Source organism: Coffea arabica, chromosome 7e (genome assembly GCF_036785885.1).
Source record: "Coffea arabica cultivar ET-39 chromosome 7e, Coffea Arabica ET-39 HiFi, whole genome shotgun sequence".
In the NCBI taxonomy this organism is placed as follows: Eukaryota; Viridiplantae; Streptophyta; class Magnoliopsida; order Gentianales; family Rubiaceae; genus Coffea; species Coffea arabica.
In genome coordinates, this window is record NC_092323.1 from 19,327,053 (window position 1) to 19,344,800 (window position 17,748).

General features: G+C 34.2%; 1 protein-coding gene across 5 annotated transcripts; it reads right to left on the minus strand.

Moving 5' to 3' along the window:
- Positions 1-6,605: 6,605 nt before the first annotated feature.
- LOC113700362 (uncharacterized) lies at positions 6,606-17,159 on the minus strand. 5 transcript variants are annotated; one of them, XM_072059210.1, is made up of 6 exons: positions 16,949-17,158; positions 15,386-15,476; positions 14,040-15,255; positions 9,574-9,643; positions 8,488-8,562; positions 6,606-6,946 (listed from the first exon to the last, which is right to left on the minus strand). In XM_072059210.1, exons 3-6 carry the CDS (start codon positions 14,931-14,933, stop codon positions 6,729-6,731), a joined length of 1,257 nt encoding a protein of 418 aa, XP_071915311.1. In that variant the 5' UTR covers positions 14,934-15,255; positions 15,386-15,476; positions 16,949-17,158; the 3' UTR covers positions 6,606-6,728. The 5 variants fall into 5 exon arrangements, 4 of the variants coding, with proteins under 4 accessions (XP_071915311.1, XP_071915310.1, XP_071915312.1 ...); XR_011818317.1 differs by lacking the exon at positions 15,386-15,476 and having other exon boundaries at positions 9,574-9,811; XM_072059209.1 differs by lacking the exon at positions 15,386-15,476.
- Between the last annotated feature and the right edge of the window lie 589 nt (positions 17,160-17,748).

The following is a 17,748-nucleotide window of genomic DNA, read 5'->3' on the forward strand; positions in this document are numbered from 1 at the left end:
TTGGGTATGTTGGTTCTGAACCAAAATAATCACATTAGCGATAATAATATCTCCAAGTAAATACAATAAAGAGATTAACAAAATTCACCTTTCCTCAATATTTCATGAAAAAAAAATGTAAGCTTTTGGTATCGTTAAAGTAATTTGGCGTGGAATGAAGCACAGACTAGGTGGCTCATTTTAAAACAATACACGCCCTTATAGAGTATACAGATTAGGTGGCTCATTTTAAAACAATACACGCCCTTATAGAGTATTCTCCAACTTAGTAAGTCTTAATATGTCACCTTCAAGGTATAACAACCCAATATTTTCTTACATTGTAGTCTACTCCAATTTACACTAGTAGAATAAGATGAAAACCTCACACAACACCACCATTATTTGCCCCATATAGAATACTTTAATAATACATATCTCTAATATATTATATTTGTAATAGTAAAAAGATAGTTAAAGAATCCCTTCATAAGTTATGGAATTAGAAAGACAGCATAAACCAATGGTGGTAAGAATTCTATTGTTAGAACTCCTATTTGTAGGTTTGAAAAGTAGGAGTTATCAGTAGGTAAATTAAGATTGGTCATTATATAAATTTTGGTTACAAAATATATTGATTTAGTTTAATGGTCAAATTCATTATTTATTTTATGACTGTTATAGCCGTTATGACTATTATAAAGCCGCTGCATATTTATGTAACTTAAAATTTTCTCAAATCATTTTTTTGAGTTTTTTTTTTTGTATTTTGTTATTAAAATTACTTATCTATGGATAAGTTTTTTTTTTTGTATTTTTGTTATTAAAATTATTTATCTATGGATAACAAACTAGTATTAATCCATGATATATTTGTTTCAATTTAATTTATTGACTTAATCTCCTTGTGGAAACAGGATGAATATTTTGTTGATTCACAATGTTGTGGTCCTTTTTCTTTCTTTGTGCAGCTTAGGTAAAGTAGGTTGATCTGCCAAAAATTGCTATGATCTCACAGCATTTAAAGTCCAACAAAAAAAAAAAATAGATAACCTATCCCTATAGTTCGAACTTTTTTGCCTGCAATTCAAGTCCTATTTTTCTTTGTGATTCAAAGAATTTTGGGTTTTTGAGATTCTCCTTTCCTAGGGTTTTTGCCGGTCTCTCTCAATTGTTCGAATAGAAGAACAAATGAAGAAAGAAGCGTATGTTGTAGTATTTATTTATGAAGGGGCAAATTATTATGGCTGCAGCAGCACAGAATTCAAGCACCAGCAAGGGGTACGCTAATTGGACTAGTGGGGACCATCAGCATTGGTGAAAGGAAGTTAGTTAACAGTAGGGAGCAATAGTACTAGTAGTTAGGTGATTCAGTTGCGGCAGTTAACAAATAGACAATTAGCTATTGGAGAAGATATTTGTATATCTATATGCAGGAATAATCATCTCGGAATATTCATTTTATACATTCATTCCTCTTTCAATAAAATTCTCCCACTTTTTCTCTCTTTTACCTCTTTCTCTCTCTTTCTCTATTTTCTCTCTTCCCTTCTTTTTCTCTTATTCCTGTTCTTTTTACTCAATCCATAACACAACTCTAACATTTTGTGTGCAATTTGTTAGTTTAGATGGTTTCTATCCAAGGTCCAATATAGTTTAAACCGTGACAGACTGGAATGCAGATTTTCAAATTATAGGGAATTAAATTGAATATTCAACAAATCACAAGTGGCTTTTTGGTATTTAACCCAAATTGAAAGTCGCATGGAAAGGCAAAACAAATGAGAATCTTGCCAATTGAATTGGAAAAAAGGTTGGTAGAGTTGAAAATAAGTCAACGTATTTGAAATAAATGGAAAAAGTAGAGATATTATTTATAATAAATTGATTTGGCTTGCAGATGTATATCCTTGTGAATTCTCTCGCTAAATTGGAGATTACTATTATTGACGATGAATTAGATACTTTCCAGCTGGAGAAAGTATGTGATTTTTTTTTATAACTTAAAATAATTACAATTGTTTAGAAAGTATGTGATACTTATTATGAGTATTCCTATATTAAGCACCCAAAACTTTAATTAAAGGGAAAAGATTCTAAAATCTTAAATTTAGGCCAAATCCATTTTGAGTCCAAAGCATAAAAAATTAACAGGGCTGAGCCTACTCTGTGATTTGTCCAGATTGAGTCTCTTAATTGGACCTCAGAGAGAAGCTCAAAAAACTCCAGCCCAAAAGGCCCAATTGACAACTCTAGTTGTATTAATTATTTCCCAATATATCCATGCACAGATAGAATATTGGATATGGCCCCAGATATTTGTCAAATTCATTTTCCCCCGTCAACTTTGAAAGCCTAATAGCTTGAAGACAACCTAGCATAGTTGCTTGCTTTCAAGAGATTTCAGTTATCAAACACACTATGCTTGCCATGGTTCACAGTCTTGGCCGAGACCAAGACGAATCGATTGAGTCGTGACCGGAACAGGACTCCTTGTTCCGATACCAAGATGAGATAATTTCGAGATATCTTGATTGTCGAGAAATCAGTGAGTCACTAAAAAATTGGCCGAGAAGTCACCAATAAAGATAGAAACGGCCGAATCACCCTGAGTCATTCTGAGTCAACTCGAATCTAACCAAAAAATAACAAAAAAAAGCAAGAGACAAAAAAAAGATGAAATTGTTGATTCTTGATTTGAACCGTTTCACAAAAACAAGTCCGAGAACCTGAAAGAAACATCAGGAAATATGTTATTCAAATAATAGACAATAAGCAAGGTGTGGTTATTATCTGTGTGTGCATATGCAAGTTGAGGCAAAACAGCAAAAGGTTGCACAAACCATGAAGAAAATATCATAGTTACTTGTGCTTGTTATGAGAAAATATCATAGTTATGAGAAAATATTATGCTTGTGCATATGAAATAAAATAACTTTTCTGGAACATGATCCACAAAATGCATGTTGCTTGAGTCTTAGATGATGTTCTGTCTTGATCAGTGATTTCATGAAAGCTGCGGCTGCTAGGTACTGTTGTGGTCTCGATAACACTTATTAGGGATTATAGGCTGGGTATTTCGTGTGTATTTAGATTTTTTTTTGGATTTTCTAAATTTATTAAGGGAAGTAGATGGGGTAATATTAACTTATTCTGCAAAGTGGTTGCCAGATGTTGTTTGCTATGATGAACTTGCAATGGAATTGTGTGAAGACGATATTTTTTAAATATGTTAGCATAGTAGTGATTGATTAAGGAACTATGTCTTCTTGTCAATTTGCTACTTCAAATTTTCATAGAGGAAGGCTTTTCGAGAATGCTGTTACTTCAGCTACTGCAAGTGTGAATAGGGGAAATGCAAGTGCTTGTGTTGCTTCACAACCAAACCCCACTGTGTAAAATGAACGAAGAGCAGTTGTTAGCCATGTCAATTCTCAGACTTAAGAAACTGTAAGCATCAATGCAGCTGCAAATGTGGGCTCTCATACTCTCAGTAGGCATGAATATAACAACATGCAACAATGTTTACTATGGCCCACTTTTCAATGTTTGCAGGTTGAACTAGTTTCTATACATATGAACACAAAATACTAAACTTTGAACTAGTGTTATGTGTTATGTGTTATCTTGATTTTGCAATTATTAGTTTTAAAATTGTGTTATATGTTATCTTAATTTTGTTTGTGATGCCATTATATTAAATGATTAAAGATACTTATTGTGTTTAATATGTATAAAAATAGTACATTTTACAGATTTTGTTTTGCTAATTTTTTATTATTTTTATTTAGCATATTTTTTTATATTATTCACAATTTTTATAATATTAAATGTTTCAAAATTTGCATCTCCTCGAGACCGCGACCGGGTGAGGATCCGAAAGTTATGTTCATATCTTTTATTTTATCTTACTTGCCCTAAATTCTTGATTGATTTAATGGTTGAGTCATGATTTTTATCCTATAGCCTTATTCAATTTGGTGCATGTTGAGTTTTATAGTGTATCATGCTAATGTGACCAACTAGTGAAGTGTTTGCAATAAATTTGGTGGACAAAAGGGAGTTTTGTGCAAAAGAGATTATGTGATAAGAGTTGTTAAGAGATAATTGGAGAAGAGATAGAGATTAGGGTGAATTAGAGACAAAGAGATAGACTTGAGTTGCACTCTTGTTATTTGTCACTCATCTAACCAATCTTGACCTTGACCAAAACCAATACTTATTCAACCAATCTTTCATTTCATTATCATTTCTTCTTCTTTCTTGCTAACTTGGCCGACTTTGAGGAGAGAAAAAGGGAGAGGAAAAAAAAACTCAATTTCAAGTCTTGATTTCTTGTCTAATTAGTGAGAAAATAAGAGAGAAACCTTAATCCACTCCGTAAATCCTTGAGGCAAGTTCGGAAGGAAGCTTTTGGAGGAGTTCTTGGACGAAGGAAGCTTTGCAACTTTCTTGATTTGCTTTCCATATTAGGTTTTGGAGGTAAAGAGATAAAACCTTGCTAGAAAACCTATCTTTCTTCCCTTATCTTTAAGTTTAGTTGATGTATGATGTTATAGAAACTAAAAGAAGAACTTTTATGGAGGATTTCATATTTTCTCAAGTTATATTGTAAATTTTCAACTTTAGTGCATAAAGTATATATTCTAGTTTAGAGTTTCTATATGTGAAATTTTGATGGATTCCTTTGCCCCGAATATGTACCATATACCTCATGACATGTTAGTTTTGAATGCTAGTGTATTTGCCATGAAAATAGGATTGAAAGTTGGAGGTTTAAATAGAGAACTTGGGGACAAGTTGCTGAAAATTCTTCTTTGGTTGGAAGGGAGAGTTTGAGTTTTAAGTTTAGGATTATTTTGACATACTTTTGTTTGAGATACTTGATAAAACCTTGATTTTCACATACATGTTGTTTTGGAGTTAAAACAAAGAGGTTTAAGAGGAAGGAAATGAGTTTTTCAAAACCACTTTATTGTTGGTAATTTGTAGTTTTGAATTTCGAGAATCTTATCACATTTTCTTCAAAATTCTTGCCTATAATCAACATATTTTCACTCCATATTATGCTTGAGGCATTGAGCTGCTATATACATGGTTTTCCCCTTGATTTGAATAAGAAAACATTGTGATTTTTGGAAGGTATGTTGGAAAAAATGTGTGATGTCTAAGTAAAAGTTTGTTGGACTTTAACTATATTATGTATGATCGCAGGATTTGAGAGTGACCATTAGGCAAAACCTGCACTTGAAGTTGATAGAACTTGATAAGTTGGTGAGTGCTCCAATTGTATGGTAAATCCTGCTGCTTGATTGAAATATTCTCTTGATGAGATTGTTAAATACTTGACTTGAGATAGGTGATTGATTCAATGCTATTAAAATGCTCTTGAATTGTTTGGTTGGACGAGTATGTATTTTATCGCATTTGTCTTAATTTAACTAAAGCACTGTGCCCTGTTTGCAAGTGAAATAATGTTCATATGCATGACTTAAAAGTCGTTTGGGTATGCTATCCCATCGACTATACTGAATATTTGAGATCCCAAACCCCATCAGCTAATTGGTCGAATCGAGTTAGTAAGGGTTTGGTCGAGACGATTAGCGAACCATGGATAGTATTTATTATTTATCCCACTAGATTCAGTATATTCGAATATTACCCCACCTGTTATATTTGGAGTTTGGATCTAGTAGGGGGATAATCGATGGACGGAGACTAGAGTGAAGTGGTGATCTACAGAGTATTGTTATTGTATTCTAAGGTTGAAGGAGTGTCAACGGATTCAAGGCAAGTTGCAACTAAACTGGTTCGCGAAAGCAACTGTATCCTCACACGTGAAAGTATTGTTTGTTTGCTGGAAGTGATTACTTGAAATGTTAATGATTTATTTTCTTGGGTTCACTTTCTTCGCTTTAGGATGGTAATATACATAATTATTATCTTACCACTGTAGCATGTTTTCTTGAAACCTCACTGGACGAGAACTCAGAGAAGGCAGAGTTATATCTAAATTTTTGTAGAGTGTCCTAATGAACCCTTCTTAGTTTTATTTCAGATTTTGGTTTGTAAGTTTAAATCTTTTGTTATATTTTGAGCTTGTATGGGCAATTAAAATTAATGTACATGTGTATGGAAGTTTCGAAAGTGTTATTGTTATTGAAGTTATTATATTGCTGTTGAGATTCATGAGTAAGTCCTAACGAGAATTAAACAGACGGCCCGTCAAACCCTGGAGTACGCCCTAGAGTGAGGTGGGATTGTCACAAACTTATACATCGAAATCGATGTACAACGGTCCGAGCTGCGACCGCGACTGCGACTTTGAACCATGATGCTTGCTACAAGAAGAATTGGGGCTTAAAACCAGTGAATCTAGGAGAAGGGGCAAAGAGTTTTATCATTCTGGTAATAACACAAACTTATTTGAGGCAAATCACAACACCTATTAATTCCACAATCCTTTGGTGGCAGTGCTTAAGGTAGGAGATGAACATGCAAACAATAGAATTTTTTTTTTTTTTGAGATGGCAACAAAGATGCACCACAAGGGAATCACATCATCAAGCTTTTACTCCAAAATAACCTCAACTTCCCACTCCCAGGGGAAAAAAAAGGATATGGTCTACTTTAACACAGCTCATGAACACCATTTAAGACATAAAAGAGGAATTTTTTGACATCTTGAAACCATCTTCAGCTGGTTTCACTTGTTTCCATGACAGAACCAAACACAACTTGTGACAGATTCATTCAACAATATGAAATGCACTGTTCACTCTGCCCCCAGAAAATCCCATAATGACAAAAGAAAAAGCTAATGATAATGCAGTAACACAATAAATGCAAGTCATGTTGCATGAGAACCATGTGTTCTTGAAGCCCATATGCCAAATACAAGAAACCAGAAAACAAACAAGATGGCCCAATATCGTGCTGGTCCATACTTGATTCTTGTCAGCACGAACTGCAGGTTGCAGAAAGAGGAGAGATTATAGTGTCAGATCAACGTAAAATTAAAAAGAAATAGACATTAGTAAAGTGGATCTTGTAACTGACTAATAGCAGAATTAGTAATGCCAATTTCCTACAAACATGACCTAAGTGCTTTAGAGCATCCTCAGAAACTTGGTTTAAAAAAAAAAAAAAGGCGTCAAGAGAAGTAAGGTCATATAGGGATTTATACTCACTGATGTAAGATAACTAATACTACACGGGAAAGTGGGAATAACAAAAGGAAGCCGAATATAAGAGAAACCCTTGGTAGTATGCTACTGCTTGTTAATGTATAGAGGAACAGCTCGTAAAATAACAAACAAAACTAAACCAAAATATAAGGAACATTTGCTTTGGTCACTCCTCACATAAAAGTAACAAAAAATTGAAAACCTCAATTGTTCTTTAGTATTATGAAATGACAAACAAAACCAACTCCCAACATATTGAATATGTAATATCGTCCTAATTACATTATATATGGTTTTTGACATAATAGATCAGGTAAAGTTGTTTTCAATTCCAGGAAAGAGAAAGGAAATCAATGAGTTAAATCTTCCTTCAGAAACATTTTATTTTCCTGATTACCCTTTTTTCTATTTTCTTTTGTTTCATTTATGTACATTTCCAGTTTTCGGTTCAATGGAGACAAGGGCGATGATTCAAATGATGATGACCCTCAACCACCCCCCCCCCCCCCCCCAAACAAAACAAAGCAAAAATATGTCACAGCCATACTAAATCTTTAAAACCTTCTCATTGGAAATGAATTTCCCCGACCCCTGCATAGCAGTACAGTGGCAAAATCAGATTTACTATTCACAATCTTACTCACGGTCAAGCCAATTAGTTCTGAAAAACAGTGACCTCAATCCCACTGTTTTCAGCTTTTGAACCAACCAACCACCATTCTCATTGTTTTCCACTCAACAGCCTTTACTTTGGATATTATCTAACCATTTTGTGCCAACTACTTTCTGGACTGTCACTCTCATTGTTATACATTGAGCAGAACTATGTGGAATATTACTTAACCACTTTCCTCCTGCAACTTTCCCCAGTTCAAAATGACAGCTTTAAAAATTAAAAGAGAAGTTAGATATTACATTCAAATTGAATTTTATACTTATTATATACAATAAAAATTTACCTTTGAGACAGAAAATTGAGTTCATGAACAATTGTTTGCCCAAGGATCAAATCCATAGGAAAGCTGATTTTCTACAATTTTGTTGACAAATAAGAGATTCCTCTTTAAGCACATTTAAAGCTCATGTTGCAGTAGAAATTTAAGTAGGTCTATGATGAAAACCGAAAACCAACTGTCAAATAGCAGGAGACTGAGTCTCAACAATGACAAGCATTGCCAAATACTGTAATCACTGGATACCTATCAATGTAAAATGCCAAAATACTACCCACCACTATTTTTATATAACTGAATGTAGCAAGGGCGGAATTCTATAATACTCATGCAATCGGACAAAAAGACTGATGAAAAGGATTACTTACAAAACGAAAGAAGATTACAACTGTTAAAGCACAGACGCCTCCAAGAAGAATATGTAGACCATTTTTTGCAGTTTTCTGCCAAAAAAAGAAGAGAGAGAGAGAGAGAGAGAGAGAGTTTGCTTGGTCAAGGCATAGTTGTCAGTGTAAAATATAGTAAACTAAACAATTAAAGTTAGAAAACAGCAACATCAAGCAAGTGGCAAGAAGGGTCAAAAACAAACTTTTCAACCATCACTAATGATGTTACACTGATTCAACAACTATAAAGGCACAAACCAGGGGACGCAGCCTCCTCCAATCTTGTGCAAAATGTTATAGAAAATTAAGCATTACACTACCAGAGATGTCAGGAATTGTTTGCAATTACAAGCCTAAGTGTTTTCAAAAGTCAGAATCATTTTAATTCATGAAGAAATCTCATTACAAGTTGACATTTCAATTTATAGGAAAGAAGCTTTCGTATACATAAGTTGTGATTACATTACTAGATAGAAATTTGTCTGCCTTCATCTCAGTTGTTATTTCCTGACTTACCTTTCATTTTATTCAAAACAGCTAATACAACCATCAAAGAGCTCCCTGTCTATCTCACTTTAGGGTTTTAGCACAAAATAAAAGGTCCTTGTGCAATATTTCCATAATTAGCATGCTAAGAATCATGGACACAACAATGAGCCATTATTAGCTAAAGATTTTAAAAGGGACTAGAATAATAAGAGAGATGCTACATATCAATCAGTAGACCAATAACAATACAGTTTAGCAGACAAATACAGCAGGCCATTTTCAAATTTATATTTAGAGAATCAAATATAGCCCATTAGTTAAAGATCTTTCTATTTTTAGAATGAGGATGCAAATTTACACTGTCTCTATAATAACCAAAAAAATAAAAAGGTACATACCAAAACTAAGCTATACATCGCTCAAAAAATTTCAAAGAAAAAATGGTTCAATTAGTTAGGTAAACTGTTCAAATCGAAGCCAAAGTGGCAGATTCATTGCTTTACCAAAAATTACCAACAATACATGTAAATCTTCAAGCTTCTAAATATCTACATGCACTATCAAATGCAGAAAATCCACCTTTCTTTGCCAGCTTCAACTTCATCTTATCATTTGCTTTAAAAAAGTGGGGAAAAAAGGTATCCTTTTCCTGAAAGCATGGAGAAACTACACAAAAGAATTCCAGAAGAGGGAAGAGAGAAGGAAATATCATGTGAAAAGATGTAAGACTATCACATCTCCAGTCAGATATGGAGAAAGCCGAATTAACTTCTTAAAACTCCCAATGAATCTTTGACAAGATAATTGCAGAAGCCATCTGCAGTGAGATGGAAGCTTAAAAATTAGTTAAGCAGTGATGCAGAAAGCTGAAAATCTATGAGAGTAACTCAACCTTGGAGGAATCAATTAAGGAGCAAGTAAGTCCTCGCTTAGGTTTAAAAAGTATATAATATGCTGTGGATGATGGAGAAAGAATCACCTCTCTTAATAAACGTGTAATATGGATATTAGTTTCTCAAAGCCGTGTACCTAAATGTTAAAGGAAAATTTGGCATAAGGGAAGAGGAAGAGTTTCAATTTATGGGTGGGGTGTAACTTTTGAGAAACTTTCAAAAAGTGATTGGTTACAATATAACAAATTTTCATAATATGAAGTTCTATCACCAAAATACCCAAGTGGCCTAATTCAGCCAAATGAATCCCTTTTCCCTTCTACCTCTCCATCTACCACCCCATTATGCCACCACCACCATCACCTTCCTCCACAAAAAACGAACCCCAATTTCCTCTGGAAACTCCACCTCATATTCCCCTTAGATTTCCCTCTCTGTAATATCCAATTGAAACTTCCCTTCCTCATAAGCTCCTTGTGAGCAAATGCTCAGCTGGAATAGAAATAATCTACAAAACCAAGGGACTTGTCTATGAAGACAACATTTCAAAAGTAAGTGCCACACTTGAACAGAATGATCAGAACTCAGAACAGAACACAAATGAAACTTGACAAAGCCAACAGAGGTAGAACTCCATTAAGATTTATGCAAACTGGATGGCAAATTGGGTTGTTCTTCATTCATATACTCCCTAAAGCTATATAGCCAATATCTAGGCACATATCCAAATAGTAGACAACATAAAGAGAAACAACCAGTTGAGGTAAATGCTCTTCCTTACAGGACATGACATCAGAGATTGAGTAATTGACTTCATATCTTCTTAGACACAAGCTATTCAAAACATATAAAACCATATACTAATTTTCAGTTGAATTTCTATTTATTCATATCACTTGTATTAAATTGCAGATTCAATTAACATTTTCCCCATAATAGAAAGTGCTTTACACTTGGAAATTGGGTTTTTCCTTTCTTTTTTCCCCCCTTTTCTTTTCTTGGGGTCAAAGATAGGTAAATATGGCTATCCAAGAAAAAAATATAACCACAGCAATCTTTAAATTTACTATTTATTCTCATCACTCATATTGAATTCCATATGTAGATAACATTTTTCTTATACATCAAAAGTACTCTATGATTAAGATTTGGTATTTGTTTAAAGATATGTATGTATGTTCGTATCCCCATAGACACAGGATATTGAAAACAAATACAAGACCACAATAATACTCAATTGACTTTTATTATAAGTGTTCTTGTTACTAAGGTTTTCCCATTCATATAAAGTACTGTAAACTTAAAATTTGATATTTTTACTTTTTACATGTGCAAGTATGTTCATCAACCAAGTGACAAAGTAACATTTTACACATCATACAAAGTGCTTTAGATATCTTTTAAAAGACATGTAGGTGCGACCAGTAATATTTTTCCCATACATAGAAAGTACGTTTTTCAACTGAGTTAACTACTATCTTCCCATAAATAGAAAGTACATTACATACAATGATTGGTACTTCTTTAAAGATGTGTAAGGACAAAACTGACTAAGTGACAAGCAAGATTATTCCTACACATGGAAAGTACATTACGTACAAAATATGGTAGTAATCTAGATATCTAAATATATCTCTAAACCGAGTATATCAATGTAGGATGGAAAATGTAATTATGGTTGAATATGTAATTAACATACTTATTAATTCTTGTCACTTGCACATGAACACAATATTCTTCCTGCACTTAGCAAGTACCTCACGGACAATGTATAGTACCAATTTTAGATATGTAACTACATTTCTCAAATGATTAGATCACCTTAGCCTGGTGAATGAAAATCCAATTTAACACCTTTACAGTTTTTTATCTTCATATTCAGAGATGAGAAACACAAAATACAAGGCAATGAATCAAAGGGGCATATATATTTTGGAATTTCAGGAATGAAAGACAACCATTAAACAGTGGCAAATTTACAAGATAAACTATAACTAGGATAATTGCCTGAATTAAATGGTGAAAACCAATCACCAAAAATTTCTACTCTTTCTCACTAAAACCACATTTCTTCTTCCTAATTCAATTATCTTAAAAAATTTAGAATAAAAAAAAACCAACAATCATCCTCTCATGCACCACATCCTTCAATTACTTCCAAAAATTTCATCTTTTGCCTTCCCCATAGAGAAAGGCATCATGTCCATTTCCTATTTTCACTTCTTCCCATTGAGTATAACATTTTATATCAGATTCCCTCACTTGGTGTGGTAATGCGGCAGAGTAGAAGCCATAACTTGAACAGCAGTTGAACAATTCAGGATTGCAATTAAACCCCCTTTAAGATTCCCAATCTCGATATGCTCCATGATCTCAGGATTAACTTCCAGGAAAACAAGGGAAACCCCTTCAATTATCCGGACTAGGCTAGAATCCACCACAATAAACCCATCATCAATTGCCAATGGTCCGAATTCCTTATACAGGGGAAAATGATGTCGAGGTTTCGGAGGGGCAGTGTTTTTGTGGAGGAATATGGTGCTAGTGATGGTTGTGGTGGGGTAATGGTGGTGGTGGGGGGAAAGGGAGGAGGAATTCACTTTGTTGGGGGCAGCAGCAGAGGCATGGAAATGGCAGCTGGATGCATTTAGGATTTCTGGCAGAAAAGTTGAAAATTGAATACCCATGTAGTACTCAACTGAATTAGCCCACTTAAATATTTTGGTAAATTAGCTTGAAGTTAATATTTTTTTAAACCTTTTAGTAGTAGCCAATTCTTCCTTTAAAATTTTCTCAAAAGTTACACCCTTTTCCTAAATATTAACTCTTCCTTTTTCCATTGTGTTAAATTTTCTCTAATGTCTAGGTACCAGCAGATTGAGCACTAGCAGTGGTGCAGTGCAGCAGCTGGACTTGAGGTCAGATTGGATATCTCAGATATTGCACAACAGGAGGTAATTAGGTGACTACAATTTGTCTAAGTAGCTGCCAAACAAATGATATAGTTTCACCTTCCATGGGACAAGGGAGATGGTTGGAGTTGCCAGGTCAGTCGCCAGGAAACTTCCATGGGTCTAGGGGGATGAAACAATACGCTTTTTAGCAGAAATAAGAACTATACACACTAGTATATATACCATGGCAATGCATAAGAAAATTTTCCCAGCTGCTCTTCGTCTTACTTAAAAACTCTAGAGTTCCTTGTGTAATCAATGGAGTACAAAAGTTTTTCTTTTCCATGGCTTTCCATTAAAAAAAACAAACCAAAAATAAATATCCATTTTTTTTAATGTAGAAATTGCGCCAGGTTCTGAAGTTAGTGGACTTCAACAATTCCTTGTATCTTTTCTAGTTAACAATGCCGAGCTCAAATGCAACAAGAATTTAGGAAAACAGAATGAGAATACAAGCATTTACTTGCACTAAGCATCCAGTTTTTACAAGTCAAATACTCCATGCATTGAATTTTCCACTGTTCTATTGTTTTTATTACTTGTATTAAGATGCTTCAAGAAATTTTCTAAGGCAAAGAGAATGAAGCAAGACAGTAAACTTAAACTAACTTAAACTAACTCTAATATCATTAATCAACAGTCAAAAATAAAACATTAATTGATGAACAATTCAAATATATTCTACGACAAAGATAGACACTGAACAGTGAGTATCTGCAAGGCTACCTTTGTGTCAAAGAGTTCTTATCCATCTTTGACAAGAAGATTAATGAATGAAGATCATTCCTATAGGTAAAGAAACCTTGCAAATGAAGACAATGTTCTGAATTTGACATCAAGAGATGACCAATACACCAAAGGATGACAACAAAAGGTAGGTTAATATCATATAGCTGACCAATATTATGGGTTTATAAGCACTAGACAAGTCAAACTAAGATGTTCCCTAAAAGACCCACTAAATGAGGCAAAATTTTAAAATATCACAACTGCTAGAATTTCTAAGTATCATTAGAACACCTTGGAGATTTTCTGAGATCCAAACTGTCCGAGAAAAGGAATTACATCATAGAATTTTATTAACTTAGTAAATTTAAGTGTCCACTCAAGTGATTTACCACTATCTAACAGAATTAGCTTTCTCAAAAACACAAAAAAATTGGTGTACAACTAAAGTGAGAGAAGCAACTCCAAGTACCTTTCCAACCCGAGGAGCAATGAGCCATGCCAGTGTAACAGTGAGTAACCCTGTAGCTAGAAGGATACCAGTACCTTCAACAGCCCATTTGGCTGCAGTATTTTCACCAGCTACACGCTCTTCCATCACAATATTTGGAGCTGAAGACTGCTCATTGACAACTTGTGAAGCAGTAGTAGTGTTATTAATATTAGGACCAAACCACAGTGAGATTTCACTTAGCCTTTGCCTTCGAATAGCAGCAACAGCATCAGGATCCACCCCTGAATTCCACTGTAGTTGTGCAGGAATAGGTTCTCCATTAGCCGTCCTTTCCCTCAATGCTTCATTCTCCTTCAAAGCATTAATAACTTTCTTTACATCTGAAGCTTTAATGTTCTTTGCAACACATCCACAAATCTCACAGACAGTTGATCCATGGTTGACAAACCACTTCAGGGCACATGCATAGTGAACAAGAGCAAGATCATTCTTGCAAGCACATCCAAGCTCCAATAGTCTGTCTCCATTCTGATCATACCCCATTTCCACATCCATACTACAAACAAAAACCTCCCCATTTGGACTAACAAATTCAACATATCCAGATCTTTTCCTGTTGGTTGTAGCATATGAATCTTTTCCAACATCTTTAGAGATAATTTCACCACTAATCATGACCTCCTGGCTTCCATTAGGTGCCTCACTTGATGGCGGAACAATGCCCAGGAATCCCAAAGCAGCATTTCCGCTTTTCTCAGCCTCAGTACATTGGCATACCCGACAAGCAGCTGCTCCTACCTCCTTGTCTACACTCTGGTGCAATCTAGAATTAATCCTACTTTGTTCATCCTCAGTAGGTGAACAAACCATGATATGTTTGTCATGACTTAAAGGTGACTTTTCCTTATCCATCACATTCAAGTTGTGAATGTTGGAAAAGGAAGATCAATTATAGCATCAAAATAACAATCAAATACAAAAGGGGGAGCTCCTTGCAGACACTGTAGTGAAACACTAAATAGCAAATTCCAGAAAAGTATTATTCTCTGATGACAAAATGTTGGTCTTCTACAAAGAAATCCAAAGACCAAGCACATGAAAGTACAGGAGTCTACAATTTTGGAGAATACATATATGAAGTATCTCCAGCTGAACTACAAATGCTTAAGGTCCCAAGCTCTTGAACTGTATCCATACTACATTTCAGTCCTTTTCAGTGCACTCTAGAGAGAACCTAAAGAGGAAAAGAAAAAATAGAAGACGACATTTAACAGGGAGTTAAAACAACTTATTCCATCAACAAATTATCAATAGCTATTTAGTTGTTCAATTAACCACGTAAGTTTAGCATTTAACATAGAGACCTCAGTTCATACAATAGGTAGGCGTATCCCACCCACACTTTGCCCTTGTGTATGTAGCTGTGCATCACGTTGCTTTTAGAGGCAACAAGAGCTGAAAAATTAACTACTAGTGAGATAAAGTTGAAGCAGCTTTCCATGATTATATGTGGATGACTGTCATTAAGCGGTGGGGAGGTCACACACCTATGTAAAACTATAATCATGCATCTTGGATTAAAAGAAAATTTTTTCCAAAAAGGCTATAATTCTAATATGGGTTAAAGAAGTGACCCTTTATTTTAAGCGAAACTTTCAACAAACACAGACAGCATTGGCCAGTAAGTTTGATCATATGAAAAAAAAAAAGAAAGATAATTCACAATGCCATTTCAGGAAAGAAGCAGACTCCATTCAGATCTCCCAAAAAGCAATCACCCAAGTTTGCTCAGAAAAATCCAGAAAAGGGAAACAAATGTAATTACTGAATTGCAACTTTCCTGCTACCAGGATGACTTAGTGATAGTAATGCTTCCCTTAATCCCTATCGCAGTCAAAACAAGCACTCCACTACAAGCCCCATGTATGCAATGGAATAAACAAATTAACTAACAAACTCCTCCAAAATAAACAAGATTGGCAGAACATAATTTTTGAATTGTAAATTCAAACCACAAAGAACCTTAAATGGAGGGAGCAGCAAAATGTCAATGCAAAATTAAACTAAAGACAATAAAGATGGAATTTTTATGAAAAACACTTCTCATCCAAGAAAAGAACATTACACATAGAAATGACCAAGTTGATTATGATCCAGAAAAAACCCCACTCAACTATTTCAAAAGCAGTACAGTACTACTAACTTTTTAGCAGATTTAGTACTTATTTTACAAGTTTCTTTTTCTTTCCTGCTGTAACTTGGTTACTTCAAAGTCCCCCCCCCCCTTTCTTTGCCCCCAAAAGTGAAAAAAAGGTCACATAGTCACAGTCATAATTGATCAAGAAGTTGTATTTTCGAAATTAAAAAGCCACAAATTGATGATAACAAACTTCACACTTCCTATTAGGAACTATGCGAATGTTTGCATCTACCTTAAATCCCAATTACTACAAAGCTTTAACCATAATGCACTCTTGCAATCTCCACCCATACTTTCCTAAAAGCTAGTCTTAGCATCCATTCGTAATCAAATTAGGCATTTACTCAGTTCTGTTTCGAGGTGTATATCTTTTCCAGTTTAAAAATCTTCATATTGCCACTGCCCACAGACTGAATTCACCATAGATAAAAGTTTTACTACTTCAGCACTAACCCAAAACTTCTCAAGAACCCCCCACTCTGGAGATCATAACTCATAATTGTTTGTGAACTAAACTCTGAAAATCTGAAAAATAAAATAAAATAAAATAAAATGGCACCACACCCATAAGCCCATTTCAACAATTGACATAAAAATTCCAAGAACGCAATGTTATGCTTCAAATTAGTGTGTTAAATCCAAAATAAAAAGAAACCCATTTCAGAAACTCAATAAATGAAAAGAAATAATCAAAGAAAAGGGGTACTTCACAGAAGAAGAAACAGACCTTTGATGTTGGAGTATGAGTGACGAGTGTCATGATAAGGTGAAAAAGATACCAAATTCTAGTTCACCGAATGAACTACTCCTCCAATCATGGATGGCAATCTAATCTAACTGTACAGACTATCTCTCTCTCTCTCTCTCTTTCTCAGTTTCACTTTTTTATCACTGAGGATTCTCTAGGCTCCACGAGCATTCTTTGTAGCTGTTTTAACTGTTAACAGTGTTCACATTGTCGGACTAGACTAGCATTAGCTGCGTCTAAGGTTGCGTTTGCATTACATCATTTTCAGATAATTTGAGAAAAAAAATAATACTACTGGGGTTAGATTGCAATTTTAGAAAGAATGAGATATTGTAGCATTATTCTGAGGCGTAATCTACCTCAAACAAAAATGTAACTTGTACACTTATTAAAGTAAAATCTCCCTTATTTGTAGAATTGAAAATTTGCCGGCTCATATGTTAGCAAAAATTTCTCTTGGTTTGGAATGTAGAATTGTCTTATGGGATGATTTTCCTCCATTGATCAAAGCTGTAATCTATGATTTGAATGAATGAAAACTTCATTTTACTCTAAAAAAATACACTTATTAAAGTAATATTTGATAAAAGCACTTAATATATATAAGAAAAAACTAAATTATATATATATATCAGAAATTCTACCATACGATAAGTGGATGTCTGAATGAATAAAATGGGCATATAATACGGAGAAAAGAACCTATATAATAAGTGACAAATGACATGTAAGAAATTTATATAAAAAAAAGGCATTGAAAATGGTTAAAGGTAATTTTT

Coding starts and splice junctions, on each gene's coding strand:
- LOC113700362 (XM_072059209.1), bottom strand. CDS start 14,933: ATGGATAAGGAAAAGTCACCTTTAAGTCATGACAAACATATCATGGTT. Junction 9,644..14,039: donor TTGCTCCTCGGGTTGGAAAG/GTACTTGGAGTT, acceptor CCATGCTTTCAG/GAAAAGGATACCTTTTTTCC. Junction 8,563..9,573: donor GTTGAAGCTGGCAAAGAAAG/GTGGATTTTCTG, acceptor TTTTTTTGGCAG/AAAACTGCAAAAAATGGTCT.